Source organism: Danio rerio, chromosome 5, assembly GCF_052040795.2.
Source record: "Danio rerio strain M-AB ecotype USA chromosome 5, GRCz13ab, whole genome shotgun sequence".
Classification (NCBI taxonomy): Eukaryota; Metazoa; Chordata; class Actinopteri; order Cypriniformes; family Danionidae; genus Danio; species Danio rerio.
Window position 1 is genome coordinate 20,273,425 of NC_141025.1, and position 22,935 is coordinate 20,296,359.

The 22,935-nt window shown below is 34.2% G+C and overlaps 1 protein-coding gene and 1 long non-coding RNA gene across 6 annotated transcripts; one reads left to right on the forward strand and one right to left on the reverse strand.

Annotated features, from left to right (window-relative positions):
* Positions 1 to 272: 272 nt before the first annotated feature.
* foxn4 (forkhead box N4) lies at positions 273 to 15,776 on the reverse strand. 5 transcript variants are annotated; one of them, XM_087251220.1, is made up of 11 exons: positions 15,378 to 15,776; positions 15,077 to 15,304; positions 14,389 to 14,474; positions 10,583 to 10,746; positions 8,685 to 8,776; positions 8,504 to 8,596; positions 6,324 to 6,445; positions 6,120 to 6,216; positions 5,828 to 6,035; positions 4,089 to 4,475; positions 273 to 1,223 (listed from the first exon to the last, which is right to left on the reverse strand). In XM_087251220.1, exons 2-11 carry the CDS (start codon positions 15,224 to 15,226, stop codon positions 973 to 975), a joined length of 1,650 nt encoding a protein of 549 aa, XP_087107346.1. In that variant the 5' UTR covers positions 15,227 to 15,304; positions 15,378 to 15,776; the 3' UTR covers positions 273 to 972.
* Positions 15,643 to 18,789, forward strand: LOC141385792 (uncharacterized). Its single transcript, XR_015491086.1, has 3 exons — positions 15,643 to 15,947; positions 18,246 to 18,484; positions 18,531 to 18,789. It is a non-coding gene; the product is annotated as an uncharacterized LOC141385792 (long non-coding RNA).
* Positions 18,790 to 22,935: the final 4,146 nt, after the last annotated feature.

Below are 22,935 nucleotides of genomic sequence, written 5' to 3' on the forward strand. Positions count from 1 at the left end.
CAGAATAGGGGCTCTTTAATTTGTAATTTGTTATTACAATTTAATATTTATTATTATTACTAATAGTACTTCAGTTAAGGCCACAGTTCAATACAGTCGAAGCATAATTAAAAAAGAAAATAGTTTCAACAATACAGCCGACAATACTTGTAGATGTATATGCTTAATAAATATAAAACCACTTTAGTACATTTAATATGATGCGGACACCAAAATACGACCCATCTGCTTGTCATATAGCTAAACAATGAGTCATGAAGAAAACGAATGCGTTTTTTGATCTGAATGTGAAATTTTATTGCCTGCATTTGAAATATTTCGATATGTACAATAAACAAAGATTCATGTCACCATTTCAGCTCTTTTCATAAATATAAATAATAAACAAACATTAAAGAGCAGATACAGTGTCTATCACAGTACAACAAAAATACACACAGCTACAATTACAAGACTAACAGTTAAATGGACAAAAGAAAGGGGGAAAGTTTTATTTATGGTACATGGGGAAAAAAGCTTGGCAACACACCCATAGTCATGTTTCCTGTTGATTTTTTTTTATTTTCTTTGTTCCTTTAGTGTTAAAACTCACAATTTGCATTAGGTTTATGATGAGAGCAACTCTGTATTTTGGTCACAATCCAAGTATTGCAATCAACACCCGACTGTAATAGAAAAAATCCTTACACCACATATACTGTAAATCATGCTCCCTCTCGCTAAATACTTCACTAACATAATGCATTCAATGTCTTTATAATTTATGCCACCATAAGTTCATTCATGTCAGTTCAGCGTATACTCTGATTATGGAAAATTATAATTATTTTCTTTTTGGCTGCCTTGTAGGAAATTTGCGATTTTAGGATATGTTTTGGAGTTTCGTGACACACCACGGAAGCCAGGATTGAACGACTTTAGAGATGGTCTTGCGGAGTAAAGCTCAGCTTGCTTCATTTACTGTGAGTGCAATTAAAGCAGAACGATAGGTTTTGTTCCTCCTTGTGTGTTCATGTACTGGTTAGAGAGAGCATCAATAGCTGAGTATGAAGAGTAGAGGCCTGTCACCTGCAGGTCTGGGTAAGGCAGTCCTCCTGCACTGGACACTGGCGTGACGCTGCTGGTGTCCAGGTCACAGTCAGACAGCCGAAGTGGAGAGTTACTGAGAGTCCCTAATGCTTCCAGGTTAAAGCTGTCATCCTTCATCTCCTCCCACAGGTTTCCTGTATTGAGAAATGAGACGTTTATTTGATATCAGAGTACAATGAGGTAGCAGTATTTCACAGCCTGATTATATATGTATTAGGATGTGTCTTAGTTGATCGAGTTGATTGAGTGTTCTGTCTGTATAAAGACATGTTTGGTCTTTTCTGATATTTTAATTCCACAAAAATGTAAATGATATGGAGAACTGCTGCTTTTGTTTTTTCTTTGATAGCAGCAAAACTGCTTTGTATTAGAATTTGGATTAGTAAGAAAATATTCTCCTTTTCTGTATTTAAACCAAACTTATGAATAATTCAGTCTGGCAACAACACATCCTGTCCATCCAACAACATGTCCTATTGAAGAATTAGGTCAGTAGGCTGAGAATGAGTGGTCCTTATCGTTATTTAGTCTTTATTGTTTTTAGGTCATGATAGTTATTTATTGGAGCGACACTGTGGTTAGCACTGTCGCCTCACAGTAAGAAGGCTTAGGGTTTGATTTCCGGCTGGTCAGTTGGCATTTCTGTGTGGAGTTTGCATGTTCTCCACGTTTTGACATGGGTTTCCTTTGGGTGCTCTGGTTTCCCCTACAGTCCAAAGACATGCGCTATAGGTGAATTGAAATAAATAAATTGTCTGTAGTGTGTGTGTGTGTGTGTGTGTGTGTGTGTGTGTTTGTGTGTTTCCCAGTACTGGGTTGCAGCTGGAAGGGCTTCCACTGTGTAAAAGATATGCTGGATAAGTTGGCGGTTCATTCCACTGTGGCGATCCCTAATGAATAAAGCGACTAATCGGAAGGAAAATGAATAAAAAGTTATTTATTGGACTACATGTCAGCTTGCATTATAAAAACAGGCTAGTCTGACATCTTAATACTGAGTGTAAACAGGGACATAATTTGGTTTGATCTGATCAATTAATCATGCTAATGTGTTAAAATTATTCCTCTGATTCTACACTGGCAGGCACTCTCACAATGACATTAAAGACTGTAACCTCTAGTGTGTACAGCTAGTTTGCCTTTTGAGATCAGTGGAGTGAAGTCCACTTTTAATACAGAAGTCAACATTTGAAGTGGATCATCACCTTTTATTAAAGTTGTACAAAAACTATTAAACAGGACCCTGTCTTGTCCTAGGATAATTTTGAAAAACATTTTTGATCCACTTCGAATGTTGACTACTGTAGATGGCCTCACTCCTATCTGGGTTATGGCACCAATGTATTGTAGCTCCTCCAGTATACACATTAAGCCACTTCAAGCAGGATTAAATCCTGCGATTCTGGCATCGGAAGCAAGTGCTCTAACAAGGATCTCTTGGTTTTGATACTTGTGTGCAATATTGGTATCAAGGGAGAAAGGTTTACCAGAATAGCTCTTGGCCTCAATTAAACTCACATCCCTAAACCTTTCTCTCATCCGGGTCATGGCACCAATATAATCACTCTGGTTCTACATAGATATTGCTCTGAGTGTGATTTTTAAGTTAACCAGCAGTTCTAATGTGAAAGGCAGGGCCTCTAGCAAGGGCAATAAAGACCTCAGCCTCAAGCATCCATTGCTAATATGTGTTTTGGCACCATGGGAGCGAGTTCTTACCAAGGCTATTATGGTTTGTCATTTTTAATTTCGTTTTTTTTTTTTTAGACTTCTATTTTTATACTTTTGATATTTCTATTTTTAAATTTACTGTAAATTTCAGTTCAACTTTAGCTTGTTTCATTAATGGTTTCAGGGCGTCTGCAGGGTCTTAAAAAGTCCTAAAATGTCTGAAATCTTAAAATCTAAATTTTAGGCCTTAAAAATTCTTATTTTTACTGAAATATTGTCTTGTAGGTCTTAAATCATTTTTAAACAGGTCTTAATTTTCCCTTGTTCATGTATTGCTACCCAATCTGGCCAACACCCATTCAATCACCAACAATCCATCTTAATAAAAATGTAAACTTTTAATTTAAAAAGTTTTTTTGTTGTTTTATTTATCATAATGGTTTAGTTTTTTTTTCCTTACAAAAACATGTTTAAAAGTTCTCCATGTATTCACTGCTCAGGACACCGACCTGAATCATTGTGCATAGATTTAGTTTATCATAGTTTTTTTAAAAGTATAGTAAAATTTGTTCATTTTTTTTTTTTTTTTTTTTGAAGAAGAAGAAAGTTTGTTGGAAAAAAGGGAATGGATACAAGTAGAGCTTGCTTGTTTTAAACTATATTTAATATATATATAAAAATTCCTTAGCATTAATAAGTCTAAAATTTGATTCCTAACGGTCTTAAATTTAACTTTGTGAAACCTGCAGAAACCCTGTGGTTTTAATTTAGTTTTAATTTAGCTTTTATTTTGTGAAAACATTACTATTTAGTTTTTATATATTATGTTTGTTTTAGTTTTGGTAAAGTTTAGCGTTTGCACAGCTTACATTAACTCTTGTAAAATGCTTAGTAATAAAAATAAAATTATTGTTTGAACAAAATCCAAAACCACAAAACTGAATTAAGACAAACTTCTTTATATCATATATGATCATATATGTAGTTAAACATGTTAATTTACCATTTTTAGAAAAGAAAAAGAATAATTAGAATACATATGTTATGTTTTTAGAAAAAGATGTTTAATCTGATACTTGACTGATGGGTTTGGCTGTAAAAGTGCAATCTACTATTGTTTCTCGAAGAAGTGTCAGGTTACTGTTTACTATTTCTGAAAACTATTATTATTTTGCTAATTATTTTTTTAAGTTAGTTTTTTTAGTGACTGTTGTCCGTTTCAGTTTTACATTTATCATCAAATTGGCATGTTGTTTAAAAATGTTTTTGACCAAATAATTTTAGTTAAAACAACCTTGGATCTTACTAGCTGGCCTCTGTTACACTACCTTGCCAGGCAAAGTCCATTATACTGGGGTCCAGGGCATCCACCTCTGAATTGACGTCAGTGTGGACCGTGTAGAAGTCTGTGTGCTGCTTGGCAGGATGCTGGGGGAGCGAGCTGTTTGTCATGTCAGGGACGGTGTGGAGAGGGGGTGTCTGAGCAGGAGCCGGGGAGGACGGAGCCAGGCGAGACTGATTCTGGAGCTGCAGCTGAAGGTGCTGGTGCATGGGGAGGCACTGCAGAGATAGAGTGACCACAGGCTGTGGTTGCATCTGAGCTGCTAGTGGGAGGGTCTGCCCTGGTGGGCAGCTAGGCAGGCGGGTCATGCCAGGGTCAACAGACTTCTGTCTGCAGCTCTCTGGTCTGTCTGTGATGAGTTTGTCTAATTCATCTGGTAAAAGTACGAAAACATGGCAACATTAATGTCAGGATATAGTCAAGTAGATGTTTTACTTGTTTGGTTTTCTATAATAATTTCTACACTGTACAGTTTGTTGTTAAACATTGCAAAGCTGTACAATCAGATTATTGTTCTTGTAGAAGTTGCTAAGGTGTTTTTAGTTGTTTTTATTTGTTTGTATCTGTTTCCTATGGTATTGTAGATGACTGTGTACTATGCAAAGTAAGAAGAGCCCACAATGAAGTCTTCTAAGACTTACTGGACCACAGATATTGCTTCATAACTGTATTATGTAAGGAAAATTTATTGAAGTGTTTTGTTGCTTAAGATGAATATTATAAGTGGGTTATTTATTAGGTACTTTATAGCCTACATTGCAAAAATCTTTTTATACTTAGTGTTTTGTCTTGTTCCTAGTGCAAATATCTAAAAAGTCTTGTAACAACAAAAATTTTCTAGCCAAGCAAAAATATTGTTTTGTTTTCAGAAATAATAAGCCAAAATTAGGTGAATTTGCTTTAAAACAAGAAAAATAAACTGCAATCCACGCAAGATAACTAATCTTATTCCAAAGCGAAACCAAGATTATTTTGCTTACCCCATTGGCAGATTGTTTTGCTTGTTTTAAGGCAGAGATGCCTAAACTAGAGCCCACGGGCCAGTTAGTCCATGCTAATCTTTGTATAAGCCCACCATCCCATCTGAGATTGTCATTTTAAATGTAATGTACCCTTTTATTTGATTGTTATATTGTTAAGCTGCAAAAAACTATCTGAAATTAAACATTTCAACTTAAATGGTGTAAATGAATCAGATTCAGTTTCAAATGTTTATATGACGCATGGAGGATGACGATGCAGAGACTTTAATGAGCGAATCAAGGCAAAGGCAGCTTCTGCTTGACTAGTGTATTCAGCATTGAATTCCACTGTTATAAATGTGATTGTTTATGTTTATATTGCAAGTCACAATTAAAAAAAAAAATGTCATACTGCATTAGTTAATACTATTTAAAGTGATGTTTTCTATTATTTTTTTTATATTATAAAAGGAATCAGGCAATTACCCATGGCAATTTTAATGTAAAATAGTTTGGAATATTTATGTTTGGCCCATTGCTATCAATGATGTTTGGTTTTTGGCCCTTCATAGGAAAAAAATTGGCACCCCTGCTTTAAGGAATGACTCAATTTTGACATATTATTTCTGAAAACAAGTCAATGTTTTTGCTTCTTGATTTGAGAATTTTTCGACATTTTGACTAGAAACAAGACAAAAACTCTAGGTAAGAAAAGCATGTTTTGCAGTGTAGCACTGTTAATAATAGTCTGAGATTTGGAGACCTGGATTTGCCATGCTGCGACGGATGGCTGGAAGATCTTTGCGTTTCCATTTCTGCATCTCTTCCTCCATTTTGTCAATCTTTGCCGGATTGAGCGCCCAAAGACATCCCTTTCTGGAGGAGCCGCTCATCTTATTCTCTACCTTCTCGAAGCACTTGTTCAAGGACAAGTTGTGTCGTACAGAGTTCTTCCATCCGTCAGGTGCTGTCTGAGAAGCATAGAAATCAACAAATTCTGTAAGTGACATTCATTAATTCTAATTTACCAGCATAGTTTTATTCAAATTCCTCACCTTGAAGTAAGGGAAGTGCTCTTTCATAAAGCTGTAGATCTCACTCACTGGAAGACTGCCCGTTTTGCTGTTCTTCAAAGCCATGGCAATAAGACAGCTGGGAATAGATAACAAATGTAGTCTTCTTGAGATAAATACAAAACCTGCTGCCTTTCCAGAGAAATATACAGTTTTAGTGGTTGTCGCTGTGAACTTTAAAGTCACCTGTAAGAGTAGATGGGCTTGGGGAAACACTTGGGCTGCAGGTCCTGGCTGTGAGCAGTAATCCGGGGTTGAGGAAACAAATTCTGGCTGTTGTAGTTTCCATACAGTCCACCGGGTGAACACTAAGAAATAAAACACAGAAATGGTTCTTTGGTCATTTGTAAAGCAAATAATTCTGGTCCTTGATGCTAAAAGTGGACCATTGCGATGTTTTATGACCACCTCATTATGACAATCTGTGAATAACTGTGCAACATAAAAAAACATTTAATGAATATATTTAAAAAATATATATTTTATATATATATATATATATATATATATATATATATATATATATATATATATATATTTCAGTATATAATTATAATTATATATATATATATATATATATATATATATATATATATATATATATATATATATAAATATATATAAATATATATATATATATATATATATATATATATATATATATATATATACTGAAATATATATAATATAATAATTTTTTTTAAATATATTCATTGAATGACAGCAAACATTTAAATAATATTCCATCTGCAAAAACACATTAGTTTCTCCTGCACAAGTATTTCTTTGATATAGGAAAATTATTTATAATATATATATTTAAGTAATTAAGTAATTTAAGTAGTTATGTAAATAAGTAATTTTCCTGTGCAGGTGAAACTAATGTGTTTTTGCAGATGGAATATTATTTAAATGTTTGCTGTTTGATTTACACTGTAAATTACTGTTGATACTTTGGTAACACTCTATAATAACAGTACATGAATAATGATGTATTAAGATGAAAACTAAACATTACTTTATTATGAATGAATGAGTTAAGGCGTACACTAATCATGAATTAACTTCAAATACAAGAGGATTCACAAGAGTTAATGTGTGAATAACGGCGACTTTAATACTTGTTAGTACATGTTGTCAATTAACATTTGAGTTTAAGTTAAGTGAACTCATGAGCTGTTAATGGATAATTATGTCTTGACTTTACTTGGAGGGGCACATCACCATTAAATCATCCTTAACTACTCAAGAACTCTTGTGTTTAAACTGTTCATGACATTAAACACTTTTATATTGTTATTCAGCAGGATTTGTATTTAGACGGTCATGATTAAGGAGTTCATCAGTAGTTAAGAATGGGTTAATAATGATGTGTCCCTCTAAGTAAAGTCATGTCAATTATATATTAACAGCTCATGAGTTCATGATGGTTAAATTAAGCATGAAATAATGTGGTAATAATGCATCATTAAAAAACAATCATATACTAACAAGTAATTGAGGTAGCTGTTATTCACATATGAATTCACATGACTCATGTTGTAGTTAAAGTTAGTTCATGATCAGCGCATACATTAGCTCATCATTAGCTCATAGTAATGTTTAGTTGTGTTACCGATAATTCTAATGTACATACGTGCACTAGTCTGTGCTTGTGACACAAATATACAAAATAAACTTGTAAAAAGGATCTGTAAATAAACAACACAGTGCTTAAGAACAATGACAGTCTTCATTTTTAAAAGTTACTATTTTTCTGTCTATAAAATGGAATATAATAGCTTTACTAACTTTAACATACTTGTACACTGCAAAAAATGCTTTTCTTACTTAGATTTGTTGTCTTGTTTCTAGTTCAAATATCTAAATATTCCTAAATCAAGAAGAATTTTCTAGACAAGCAAAACATATTGTCTTGTTTTGAGAAATAATACGCCAAAATTAAGTGAGTTTTTCCTTAAAACAAGCAAAATAATCTGCCAATGGGGTAAGCAAAATAATCTTACGTCAAAAGAAAAAACAAGATTAATTTGCTCACCCCATTGGCAGATTATTTTGCTTGTTTTAAGGAAAAACTTGCTCAATATTGGCGTATTATTTCTCAAAAAAAGACAATATGTTTTGCTTGTCTAGAAAATGCTTCTAGATATAAGAAATTTCAGATATTTGCACTAGAAATAAAGTCAAAAAATCTAAGCAAGAAAAACATTTTTTGCAGTGTATTGTTGGATTTATTAAGTATAATTTATATTGTGTTGTGTGGTAGCTGTTTTATAAAAGTAATAATGTGCTGTGAGTTTTCCCACTTTGTGACTATTGTCTTAATAACTATTGTCTTTGTAAATCATCCCGGTTACTGAACCAACCTGTTGGTTTGCTTGGGTGAAAGTGAGCACCTGCTGAGGAGCCGTCTGGTACACTGATGCGGCACACGGAAACCCAGGGGAAAACTGGGGCATCTACAAAAATGTCATATAAAAACTATATAAACACAGGCATATTTAGACTCCATAATTTGAGTTAGTTTGAATTCGAATCATCACTTACGCTGTTGATGGCCAGAGGGCTGTGCTGCATTTCACTCTGTAGATGAATCGCAGATCCTGCTCCTCCTGCTACCGTCATGCTGTTCAACTGAGCTAAAAGTTTTAGCAAAGTGTGAGTATACAGTTTTATTTTAAATGTGGGTATGGTTTTGAAATAAGGATTGAATCCAGCCCCTTTTAAGCCACATCTTTATTTATAAACTTTAGAAATAACTGGGTTAAATAAACATCTAAATAGTCTAAAGCAGGGGTGTCAAACTCAATCCCTGGAGGGCCAAAGCCCACAGTTCCAACCCTGCTCCAACACACTTACCTGTAGGTTTCAAACAAGCCTGTAGGACTCAATTATTTGATCAGGTGTGTTTAATTAGGGTTGGAACTAAACTGTGCAGAGCTGCAGCCCTTTTGGAACTGAGTTTGACACCTGTGGTCTAAAGTTAATTCCAGATTGAGGGTAAAACAGCAAATATGCAGAAGAAATATAATAGACTATATACAGTGCTCAGCTTATATAAGTACACCCCTCACAAATCTATCTTTTCGTATTTTTAATAGGAAGCTAATGTTATATTTGTGCAAATACATTAGATTAGTCAGTACTGAAGCCAAATCTAGAGCTTATCTAAGAAAATGACTTAGGATAACAGTCCAAAACTAGTACAACAAAATTTAAATGTGATATAAAAATATTAAATACAATTTAAAAAAAAGAGGAAAATCAAGAGAAGCAAAAAAAAAAAAGAAAGAAAGAAAAATTTTGTTAAAATTTTGTAGGTTGAAATTTGTTTTTTGCAATATTTTGCTTAAATTTAATGTATTATCTTACAACTTCTAAATATGTTTGGTGACTAAAATATTATTTTTAATTAATATATCTGTTAATAAATCTGTTTTGTTTAAATGCACCGAAATGCATTGCCTATATTCACTGAGAAATGGATACAAATATTCTTTTTGGGGGAAATGTGGTGTACTCAATATTGCTAAGCACCACAGTTTAAGGCAAAAATGATTAGCCCTCCTGTGAAATTTTCCAGAGGTTCCCAAACTTTTCCACCCGTGAGCTCCAAAATAACAATGCCAGTGACTTGAAGTCTATTCTTCGTTTAATTTTGGAGAACGAAACTTGGAGACTATCCTACATGCTCAGTTGTGGCCTGTATTTATTTATAATGTATGTGAGTACAGTAAAGGTGTCAGAACGTTTAACCTGGTGCCATAAAATCAATGTGCTGCATCTGACGCTATTGCTGTGTCTTTAATATAATGCTATCACCCCAGTGGTCACAAAAAGTTTAAAAGCTAATGGATTTATTATTATTGTTAATTATTAACGTGTTAACAATGTTACTATTAACTACTATTTTGTTCTTCCGTGGGTTATGGATAAAATATGGTAATTCTAATAGTTAATTTAGAAAATTAAAATTTTCTACACACATGTCACGCAACCCCCATTTTGGGAACAACTGAAATATTCTATAAATATGCTTTTTTTCTGAAGAAAGTGTTTTTTATTCTAATTAGTTTCGTTGTTTTTAAAATAATATTTAATGTGAAGTTAATCAGATAAATTAAGAAATATTTTTGATTGGCTACACTGTTGTCCAGTGATTTGACTAAATAACCTTGCCTAGTTAACCTAATTAACCCAGAGAAGCCTTTTAATCACACTTTAAGCTGTATACTAATTAATATCTTGCAAAATAACTAGTAAAATATTATGTATTGTCATCATGGCAGTCGAGAGAATCTAGTTTTTAGAAATTAGTTATTAAAAATATTATGTTTAAAAAGTGTTCTAGTTATTACTAGTTACAATGCAAATCTAAGATAATGTTTCTGATCTGTTTTGATGACATTTTTACTCTAAATGTCCACAGTGTGTAAAGATCTGACCTGTCTGTCGCTCCAGTAGGCTGCTTTGAGCAGAGCTAGTGAAATCTGGCCGTCCACCCCCAATCTGCTGCAGTCGGGGAACATCCACAGAGGTGAGCCAGGACAGAGATTGAAGATCACCAGGCAGTTCGTCCTTCAGCTGCGAAGGGTCTGTAGTCAGGAGTCTGCATAACACAGTAGCACTCAGTACTCAAACACAATTATCAATAATAGGTAAAAAAATATATATATAATAATAATAAAAAGAGAATAAGTAAAAATTGCACTATGATTAGCAGAATTTATCTTTATGCCATTGCCTATTTTTAAATCCATCATTTTTTACTCACATCACCAAACTCTTTTTATAAAGTTTTCTAGTAAATAAATAGAAAATGAGCAGGTCCTCTTGTAAATCAAAATACCTCCTCAGATCTAATCCAGCGCAGGGAGAGTTATTTACTCAGCCATTTCTTCATTTGCTCTAAGCATCAAGAGAGCAGAGAAACCCTCTTGAATTCTCTCCAGACTTCCCTACAAACTCTCTATTCAGTGCAATAATTGGGGTCGCTATGACAACCCTCACTTTTCAGTTATTTTGTGTGTCTGGACACTTCAGAGCCCCCCTCTCCATTAAACCAAGCTCTAACGTTGGTCAGGTGACCGCTGCCTTCTTCACTGTCATTGGCTGAATCATATGTAAACAACGCATGAGATCATTTGAAACATGGGTATGTGGCACACGTTGCCTGCAACAGTTGGTCCAGCCCCATTGAAAAATGATCACCTATTGTGTCCCAAACGACAAATCTGCACAGCGGCACGTGGCTCTATTGTTTCGCCCCCAGACCCTTCCTTGATTGTCTTTACCGTTTTTTTTTTAACCAACCCCTTGCATTAATCTACTGGAATGACAGGCCTCACACAACGGAGAAAAATAGGATGCCATCTGTTTCCCTGTCCCTTTCCACCCAACCCCTGTCCCCTTCTGCCCCATCCCCCCCGCCTGGAGGCATCAGACAGTACCTAAGGGGGGTAGTTGAAGGAGTTGGAGGTCAAGCCACACTGCACACACAGTCTGCCACCTGAATAAATTACAGCATTGAAGGAAGAATTCGGGGACGTGGCCTTGAGCACCCTGCTTACTCTGGTTCGGAGCTTCTGAATAATTATCCTTTACACACGCACTCATACAATTGCAAATATGAAACCTTAGACACGAACATGTCAACACCACACTGTCATCATGTGCTTTAAAGAGTCTTCCTAACGCCCGACCACATACAAAGACATGAAAAAGACACCTTACAGATAAAACAAAGCAGTTTAAGACCTGAATGTCTTGCAACTTATTGATTAATCAGAAGTTCTTTAGGATACTGTTTCAGTTTATTCATGAAAACGCAGGTTGTCATTCATTTATTCATTCATTTTCTTGTCGGCTTAGTCCCTTTATTAATCCGGGGTCGACACAGCGGAATATACCGCCAACTTATCCATCAAGTTTTTACGCAGCGGATGCCCTTACAGCCGCAACCCATCTCTGGAAAACATCCACACACACACATTCGCCCACACACTCATACACTACGGACAATTTAGCCTACCCAATTCACCTGTACTGCATGTCTTTGGACTGTGGGGGAAACCGGAGCACCCGGAGGAAACCCACGCGAACGCAGGGAGAACATGCAAACTCCACACAGAAACGCCAACTGAGCCGAGGCTCGACCCAGCGACCTTCTTACTGTGATGCGACAGCACTACCTACTGTGCCACTGCTTCGCCAAAACGCTGATTGTTTCAATGTTAAATAACACTTTCGTAATGTTGTAGGTTAATATTAGCATAGGAATAATTAATAAAGCATCAAATTTTCTTTTTTCTTAAATTTATTTTAGAAAAGCATTGAGAACACATTTGAGTTGTATTTTTGTTAAGCGGTTTGAGCTCAAGAAATGCTTTACATTAATAAACTATATTCTTTTTTTATCCATTTCATGGAAAAAAACTGTCTTTCTTGGTGCTTCAGTTTGTTTTAGATATTGATTTCCTCATTAATATGTCTCTTTATTCATTATTCATAAGCTAATATTTACCTACAACATTAATAAAGTGTGATTTAACATTGAAACAGCATGTTTTTACACTGTAAAACTCAAAAAGTTTGAGGTAATTTTAAAAAACGAATCCAAGTGAGTACTGTGATCTTAATCCATTTGAGTAAACAAAGCAATTTGAGCACAGTAAACCTGATAAATGAAGAGAACTTAAATGAGTACTTTGAGTACTGTGCACTTATTCCATTTAAGTTGAATAAGGTATTTAATTAACTCATATACCTTCGACACCGAGTTCAAAACTCTATTCAATTGAGTAGAATTAACTTTCAGTGAATTTTGAGTTAACTACACTTGTTTTATTTGATAAAGTTGACTGTTGAGTTTTACAGTGTATGGATAATGAAATCATGTCCTTTTTAAAAACTCTGTAAGTCACTGTGAATTCATTGCATGTTTAAAGGAAATTCAATTCTCACTAAACTTTAGAATAATATGAAAATTATAATAATAAAAAAATTAATATTTTTAAGGATATAATAAGTATTTAAAATCCTATATACAGAGGTTGAGAAATTAAACAGATCTAAAAGCTGGCATTTTTATATTGCAAACAGCATTCACTTGTGCTGCCACACTGTAAAATGCAGTAGCTTTTCTCACTAATGAAATTAAGTGCAGTGAACTTATTATGAATAAGTTTGTTCACCTTACAATAATTAAAAAAGTAAACCCCAACTTTTTAGCACATTAAGTTGTTAAACTAAATCAATTTAATCATTGTTGACTCACAATAATATGCATTTACAACGTTTGAGAGGTCAAAAGTATGTTAGGTTGACCTTACTTGAGGAAACCAGTTGCCTTAATTTCTTAGTATAAATTTTAAGTGAGCATAACTTTAAAAAGTGTGTATTTACAACTTCTTAATAAAGTAAACTTCAGTACCGAAAATAAATACCGACTCAAAATATTTAGTGGTGTTAACTTCATATTAGTGTTTACATTACTATATGGCTGCACTGTAAGTTTTAGTATAAGAAAACTGTTTCAGGTCTTTTTTTTCTATTGATTCACAGAGTTAATAAAGGAAAAGAAAAATAATGGATTTTAGTACTTTTACAAAAAATAAGAAATGCTTCATAAATTAGGTAGACGGGTTAATTTTGGAAAGAATTCATAACATGCCATATAAACTTAGGAGCGTCGAGAAAAGGGGGCCTACATCCTTGTACTTATTAGCATTTCTGAAGTCTAATTGTAAACCCAGCTGTGTATTGTACAGTTTACGGTCATTAGGGTGCAGTTATACAAGTGGAAGAAAAAATGATTTTATTTGCTCATTGATGCAAACCATTACGTGTCCCATAGAAAGGGGGAGGCGGGCGCACACAGTCACGGTTTATCACAGCTCAAGTCGCCCTCGTTTACATTCTAATTGGGATCCACTTCTCCTTGGTGACCCGTGGGGGCCCCTGCCAAGGTCCTCAATCCCTCCGTGTGCCGACAGCGGGCGTGTAAACAGAGCTGATGCTTTCTGACAGATCCATTCAGAGCAAAGATGATGTATTCTCTCGCTCTTTTCTTTTTTCACAAACCCCAATTCCCTGCCTCTCAAAACACACCTTTATTTTACAGAATAGAGAAGGTGGAGATTGTATTAAGATTAGCAGTGCTCTTCTTCTTCCCAAAATTATCTTTTTATTCTCTAATCTGCTCAAGGTTGAAAAGCAATGGGTTCAGCCATCAAAGGAAATCACCCCCTACCTGTAGTCTTGTGCGGAGGTGTGGTGACTCTGTCCGGGGTTTTCATGAATTCCCGACATCCTGGTCGTAATTCCACTTTCAATCATCTTCTGACAGATAAAATGTGAGTAAATAAACCATGCAGAGCAAAGAATAATAATAATTTAAAAAAAAACTTTAAGAAATGTGCATCTGCTCTTGATAAATGCAAATACGCAGTACAAATGTGTCTTTTTTTAATTATTAATTTTAGAATAAAGACAACTATCAGACTTGTTTTTCATGGTCATATAAGAACACAGTAATTTACAATTGTTAAAACAGGCAATTAACTGCAAAAGCAAACGCATAGACACAATATTTACGACAATGAATATAAAAGAAAGGAACATTTTTAAACTGTAGAGTTTATGAACAGGTTCAGAAGAGATATGTGCTTTGTTTACTAAACCGGGATCATCAGACGTCATCAGTCACCGTTAACTTACCTGTCAGTCTGCTCGCATCAATTCAATCGAGTAATTTTAACAGAAAACGTTAAATTTTTTCTTATATTCTGACGATTTTGTCACGTATTCAAACCTTCAGACATTTATGTAGAGACATTATTCTTCAGACTGTATTATATGTCATTATGAAACAGGTGCGCAGCCTCTTGGATTGTTTGAAAAGAACAACAAATAAAAGCACGAAATAAACAGCATCTTACCTGTTTGTTATGATGTTGTTCTGGGTTATAGAAAATCTTTGATAACCAGACGGAGGAAAGCTCTAGTGTTGGTCGGGGCACTTGTTGTCCCGCACGAAAAAACCGTTTTTTAAATTTCCCTCGTCCGTGCAGTTTGCTCTGGACGGTCATGCGCACTGTGTGCACGCGCAGCGCGAGCCGTGATGAGAGGAGGGGGTCTCGCGCTCTGACTGACAGCTGTTGCCTTGCCTGCACAATCACGAAGATTATCTGTCAGAGCATCTCACCCGACTGGTCTTTACTGTTTTTGTTTAATCAATACCTTTCTTTCTCAAAGACTTGCTCTTTTCTTCCTAGTTTTCTTTGTGCAGTCCACAGGTGCGCCTTTTCGGGTCCGGTCCAACTTAATTATGTCCAAATATACACAGAAATTGGAGTTCAGAAAAAAATCCTTCTATATAAAAGCCATATTTACATACTATAAATCCCTAAAAAAAACATTATCTCGGGAAAAAATGAATAGAAATCCCTATGAAGCCGGAGAGCTGGAACAGTTTCAGCAGTGATTGCCATGTTCCTTGTAACCTAGGAGACATGAAGTAACACAGACAAAAGTTCCTGATATTGTTGTCAACCTATCTGTAACGTTATGTAGGACCATTCTTGTTGTATACTGCCCTGAATAAAGACATCCTCTCCGTGCGGGTCTGTGTGATATTCTGCCCTAATAAGAGCAGTAGTTAAGTGTATGGCTTGAGATTTAACCGCCTTTGAAGCCGCGTCCTTTGCTTACACAGCGGCGGGAAAAACGCGCTGAGTGGCGCGCGCTGGACATGACAGATACCACAGATCTGACAGACTCGCCTCAGGGCTGAAAATGTATGAGCACACGGTGAGTTAACGCTCTCCTGTGAAATAAACGCAATAGACGGCGAATAAAGATACCAAGACATAAAAAGTATGTTTTATTATTGCGCTTTATGTTAGTTACACAGCCTGAATATAAATGCCGAGTAACTTAAACACACACGTTTACATTTAAATTAGAATCATTTGTTGGTGGTGATTTTAGAGATATTATTTCAATTGCAGTAAAACTAGCCTCAATTCTTTCAATAGCCTAATGCAAGTTTAAAGAAAGCCAGCATCAATTATTGCAACTACCACCAGAAGTAAAATAATATATGGTTCTTCATCATATGATCATTTTTGTGTTTGTTTTTAAACATAACTTCAGGAAAGTTTTTGGGTTTTCAAAATATAGGTTGCAAATCCTGTGGGAAGTGATCCGGCCGGTGACGTTAATTGACTTGAACCACATGGGACACTACAGATGGTAAATCGCGAAGTCACAATGGTCACAATCAATGCGCACTTGCAACGGACAAAAAGACGCTCCTAGAGAAAAAACGCCGGGTCCTAAAGCCCGCGTGTGTCCCCGTGCTAAGAGGCTCTGCCACTGCACTGCATGCACTATTTGCAAAGTTTTGATATGGTAATAATACATAATGCTATTCTACTGGTTTGAGTTAGAATAGCAAATCCTTTAAGGTAGTTAACATTAAGGATAATATACATTTGTGTTTCATTTACTGTTGTTTAGATGTCCCTTTGGACCTTCTTGTCTGGTGGACAGAAAGGCCATTTATGCAAAATTAAATTAGGGTTATGTATTACTATTCAAGTATTTAAATTTGTTTACGTATAAATATATGTAGTATTTTAAGGGATTTTGCATGTAGTATAAATTTATATTTACTAATTGGTTAATAATAAGCACGCCCCTCACAAATCTGTCTTTTAAAGTAATATTTTCAAATATATAAATATATATTTGTAAATATACATTAGATCAGTCAGTAATGAAACCAAATCTGGATCTTATCTAACAAAATAACTTACGATAACGGTCCAAAAACTAATACACCCAAATGTATATGTTATAGAAAATATTAAATATAAATTAAAAAATAGAAAAAATCAAGAGAAGCAAAAACAATTAACAATTTAGTTGAAATTTTATAGGTTGTATTTTGTTTTTGCAATATTTTGCTTGACTTTAATTGTATTATCTTTTAATTACTAAATATGTTTGATGACTAAAATATTATTTTAATAAATAATAAATATATCTGTTTAATAAAGCTGTTTTGATTAAATTCACCAGAATACATTGCCTATATTCCGCTGAGAAATTAATAAAGATATAATTTGTAAAAAAAAAAAAAAAAAGGCAGTGATTTTTTTTTCTTTGTGTTCGTTTTGTATCATTAGCCTAAATACGTATGATGCTTGGTCATTAAATGGTAAAACTTAAGTTAAGAACACATGCTTATGAATGTGATACCCCTTATCAGTATCAAGAAGCAAAATGTACTGTTTTTATGAAGCTAATATAACTAAACATAACCAAACACCTTGCACATTAAAGTTACAAAAATCAGTACATACTCTAAAAAAAAAAAAAGTTATTGGCAAGATTTAGAGTCAATACACTGCCACACTGTAAAACCCAATAAGTTAAGGCAACTAAAACCATTTGAGGAAACCGATTGCAACAAACCATTTAAGTTCAAAAATGAATCTATAAGAGCACTGTGAACTTACTCCATTTAAGTCGAAGTAACGAGATAATTACTTAGCAGGTGTACATTATTAATGCTCAATCAACACTTAATTACTTCTTTAACTTATTAACTTCAACACTGAGTTCAAAACTCTTTTTAGATGAGTAGAATTAACTTAAAGTAAATTTCGTGTTAACTGCACTCATTTAATTTGATCAATTTGACTACTGTGTTTTACAGTGCCATCTACTGTAAACTTGGTGATTTATTTTAATCTAAAAAGCAGATGCTGCAATAGTTTGGTTCTGTATGTTAAAATGTTTCCTTTTTCACTGCTATAGCCTAATTTACATATACTAGTCAAATATATGCAATTTTGTGGATGCAATCTCGGTAGAAAATGTTATTATTTTTTTTATTATAATAACCAAAAACTACCACCTGCCTGCATTTATCTGATGCTTGCCACCATTTGTCAGGTTTTCTTTTGACAAACAGAAGGCACAACACTTCACAGTTAATTTTGGGTTGTTTTGATTTTGATGTTGTTTTAACCCAGTCACTTGTAGCGTGAGGTCAGTCTTCTTCTGCTTTTACCCCTGTTTGTTCTTTCTGTTTCCTAGACTAATGAGAGACATGGAGTGACCTTTTGGCCGGCTGTGTCCCAGACTGAATGACACTGGACCACAGAAGAGGATGAGCCTACAGCATTGTCTTGAGAAGATCTGTCTTTGATGGGTCAGAGAGTTCATTAGGAGAGCTTAAAAAGCTTTAGTGTCCACATGGTCAACACAAGTGCCCATTGAAAAATAATTAGGCACAACATAATTAGGCTCTGCTGACAAAAACATCTAAAAAAAATGTTAGTTTTTTTTATATATATATATATATATATATTCTGTGGTCAGTTCTTTTGTCATACCAAATCAACAATACTGAGCTTTTTCCTTCTATTTTTAATTATTCATGATCAAACCCAAATATTTGATTTGGCTGTGCAATTGATATGATCATATTTGATATTCAGTTTTACCATGTTTTTTTTTTTTTTGTGTGTTTAACAAACTAAAAGTTGATTTAATTGAGTAAAGTTTATTTTTAAACATTGTAAATTAATGGTAAAACATTGTTTCCCATGTAAAATATATTTTGAAGTTTACTTTGTAAAAGTCATGACTGATTTCTTTACAAAAAGACATTTGCTATAGTTACTAAAAGGCCCTTTACTTTAATAAAATATGGCTTGGGGAAAAAATTAAATATACGGTTGTGGTCAGAATTATTACTAACAACCCCCAACAAAGGCCAATTTAAAGGCTTAACTAGGTTAATTGGGTTAACTAGGCAGGTTAGGGTTATTAGGCAAATCATTGTATAATAATGGTTTGTTCTGTGGACAATAAAAAAAAATGCTCAAAGGGGCTAATAATTTTAACCTTAAAATGGCTTTAAAAATTTTATAAACAAACAAGACTTTACATTTACTTTGACATTTTTCTCTTTAAAAAAGCATCACAATAAATTGTAATGCAGAACGTAATTACTTTACTTAAGAATATAAAAAAACATCAAACACTATAAAAACCTAACATAATAAATAAGCTTTTGTAATGTCATAAATTTATATAAAATATAGTTATATAAAATATAACCCAATTAAAAAAAAATCACAGAAGTGAATAAATAATACTTAAATTGCAGTTTGTTCTAATAGTTATAATATTAACAATTTTTACCACTTTAACTATTTATATATTTATTATTACTAACTAGCTATCAGTTTAAAATATGGTCTTATTTAAAAGTCTTAAAATGACTGGATAAAAACTGTCACGAAACAGCACTGATTTGCTCCGCAGGCTTCGGTACACCTGCCTGATGACATGATCCATCAGTAGGCTCAAACGGAATCTGCGCATGCAGAAATCAGCAGAATTCGGCAGATTTTCATCGAGTCTATTTATTTACTTGTGTAAATGTGTGTCAATTTATATTTATTCAGTTTTTAAATTATTTCAGTAATATTGACTAATATGAAAGTGTTCATTTGATTTATTTACAATACAGTTTGTAAAGTAATATTTTCTGTCTTTTAGTAGATATATTATATAAGAGACTTGCTTTGTTTATCAAATAAGTGGATCTAGATATATTTGCATTGTAAACATTAAATAAAAGTTTAAAAGCTATTATTTTTTATTTCATACATTACGTTTTTAGTTATGATACTCCCAAAATAATTCCGCATAAATCCACAGATTTTTAACAAAATTCTAAAAATTGGTTCTAGTTTTTAGGCATAATTATATACTATGTTAACTTGGTGTATTAAGTAACTAATAATAGATAATTATGACACCTTAGATGTGCATATCAAATATGATACTGTTAGTTTAAATGGAACTTGAAGAAGGGGAGATCATTTTTAACACTTTAACACATAACAAGTATGTGTGAGATGCCTTGTAATGTTACAAAATGCGATCACGCTTATACATCTTAATCACGAATATTAACTTAATCTGTATGGCAACACAAAACTGCACTAATGTGCCTTGCCCTACATAGAAAACATTTGTACCTCTCAAATCAATTGACTGAGCCTCCCTTGTGTCGCTTGTGTCAGTGGTCACCTCCTATTCTTCTGTTTCTGTTCTGACCTTCAAAGTTCCAGTTCAAACACCACGTCTTGGGGGTCACCAATCAGGTCACCTCCTGACACTTGTCTTGACCTTTGGTCATATCAGCAGGTCATGACTGATCTAAACTCTGACAGGGCGACTGAATGAAGGCTTTCTTCTCTCTAATATTCATTCAACACCTCCAAAAACGACTTGTGTCGTCCCACTTGGCTCATGTCAGAACGGTCATCTTTTGGTTGATTTGTTTGAAGATGCCTTGGGCAGCCTGTGTGAAAGGGTATTTCTGGAATAGTCCCAAATGACATGTGGAGACTATCTGGACATTTAAGTCACTACAGATATTCTAAGGTACGTCTGGAAGCTTTTATTGTATCTTCATTAATAAAAACAATATAAATAAAAAATGTTAATAGTGGTGGCTGATGTAATATAGAAGGCTAATGTTACCTATTTATGTTAATTTCCAGATCTCGCTGCTTATCAAGAAGCACAGCAGAAAAAGAAAAGAAAAAAGAGGATAAAACAGGGCTAATACTGAGAAAAGAGCACATGAAAACGAGAGAGCGAGGTGGGACTTTCGGTGGGAACGCGGCAAAGCCGGTGTTATAATAAACCCTTATTCTCCGCTTGGAATCTCTAATGGGAAAATCAAGTGCTGTGACTCCTGTATAATAGGATTTGCCGGGTCTCGTGCTGCATCAGGGCCCAGTGGGCAGCACAAAGCCTGTTAAGGCTGGACAAGCATTACTAGAAAGGGGGGTGTGGAGCAGAACGGGCCTGTGGTGTAAGGGGGCGAAGGTAGCCTTGACAACAAAGGTTGTGAATGGGACAACTTTGAATATACTTGTGGATAGTTGTGTGTAGTCCTACCTTTACAGTGAAATAAACCTGCTGTTAGTAACATACAGAACTATTTATCAGGGCAAGTGATTATTTTAAGGTTTAGGAAATATTCTGTATTCAATTCAGTAGAAGTTCACAATTCTTAAGAACACAAAATAATTTTACTTAATATCTTACTTTGTCACAGCTGATAACCTCACGTGTAGCTTTCTGACAAACAGCTCAGTTGTGCTTTGAATAGTTTGATTCATGGCTCTGTGAACTTTCTCAATTCCAGCTCCCTCTCTTTTCCCACTTCAGATTTTTTGAAAAGATCTTTGTGTTCTACAGAATGAAGTAATTTGTATCATTTTTGGTAAGACATGAATTAGAGTAAATGATGACAGAACTTTTGAACTTTAACATTAATCTCAATCAACAGCATTTGTGTCATAATGATAAAATCTCCAATTATATATATATATATATATATATATATATATATATATATATATATATATATATATATATATATATATATATATATATATATATATATAATATAATAATATATATATTTTTTTTTTTCATAGAAACTGCATAAATGTAGCTAGAATGAGGTGGTTGCACTAAAAGATGAATAGACATGATTATTAATATTTTCACCGTTTTAGTAGCCACAAGACAAATCATTTGCATGCAAACATGATCTTAAGGCAAGACAAGTTTATTTATAGCACATTTCATACACAATGGTAATTTAAAGTGCTTTACATGAACACGAATAAAAGAAACAAGAAAATAAAAATTATTTATAAAATTAAAAATTATTTGAACCAATTAAAATGTGTTAAAACAGATCATAAAAGAATGAAAAAGTAAAGAAAGACAATAGTGGGATCTGTCGGACGCAGCACAGTGCCCTTTCCGTGAAGGCACAGCTAAACAGATGTGTTTTCAGTCTTGATTGGAATGTGCCTAATGTTGAACATCTGATCATTTCTAGAAGCTTATTCCAGCAGTGGGGACGCAGTAGCTAAAAGCGAATTCACCCTGCTTTGACTAGAATTTCTAATTAACTTGGTCCTAAAGATCTGAGTGATCTGTTAGGTTTGTGTTCAGTGAGCATATTTGTACTGTATTTAGGCCCTATGCCATTATGTGATTTACAGACCAGTAATAATACTTTAAAATCTATTCTGAATGTGACTGGAAACCAGTGGAAAGACCTTAGGACAGGTGTGATGTGCTCTGATTTTCTGGTTTTAGTCAGAATCCTGGCCAGATGAGCTTCTAGATGAGCTGCAACTGTCTGACTGTCTTTTTGGGGAGGCCAATGAGGAGGCCGTTACAGTAATCCACCCTGCTGCTGATAAAAGCATGAACAAGTTTCTTTAAGTCCTTACTGGAAACAAAGCATCTAATTTTTGCAATGCTTGTGAGATGATAATATGCTGATCACTGATTACAAAGTTACTGCTTTGACTACTGAAACTCAGATCTGACTTCAGAATTACACCAAGATTTTAGTGTGAACAAATGATGATCCTTTTTCTGTGTTAAGCTATATGCATGTTTACAGTTGTGTCACCATGTCAATGCAATGCAAAAATCCTAAAGCAATACAGACAAGTTCTTTTAAAAGCATGGGTTGGTTAAAGAGTAGGTAATTGATCTACTGATGGAGATGTATTTAATAAATTCCTCTCGTAATTTCATTCACATGCATCCATTCACTTCTGAAGCCAGTGCTGTAAGTGTAACTTACTCATTTAATGATGGATACATTATCAATAATTTAACTGAGCCTCTATCGAACCCTGAATATTCCTTTAACGAGGGTTGTTAC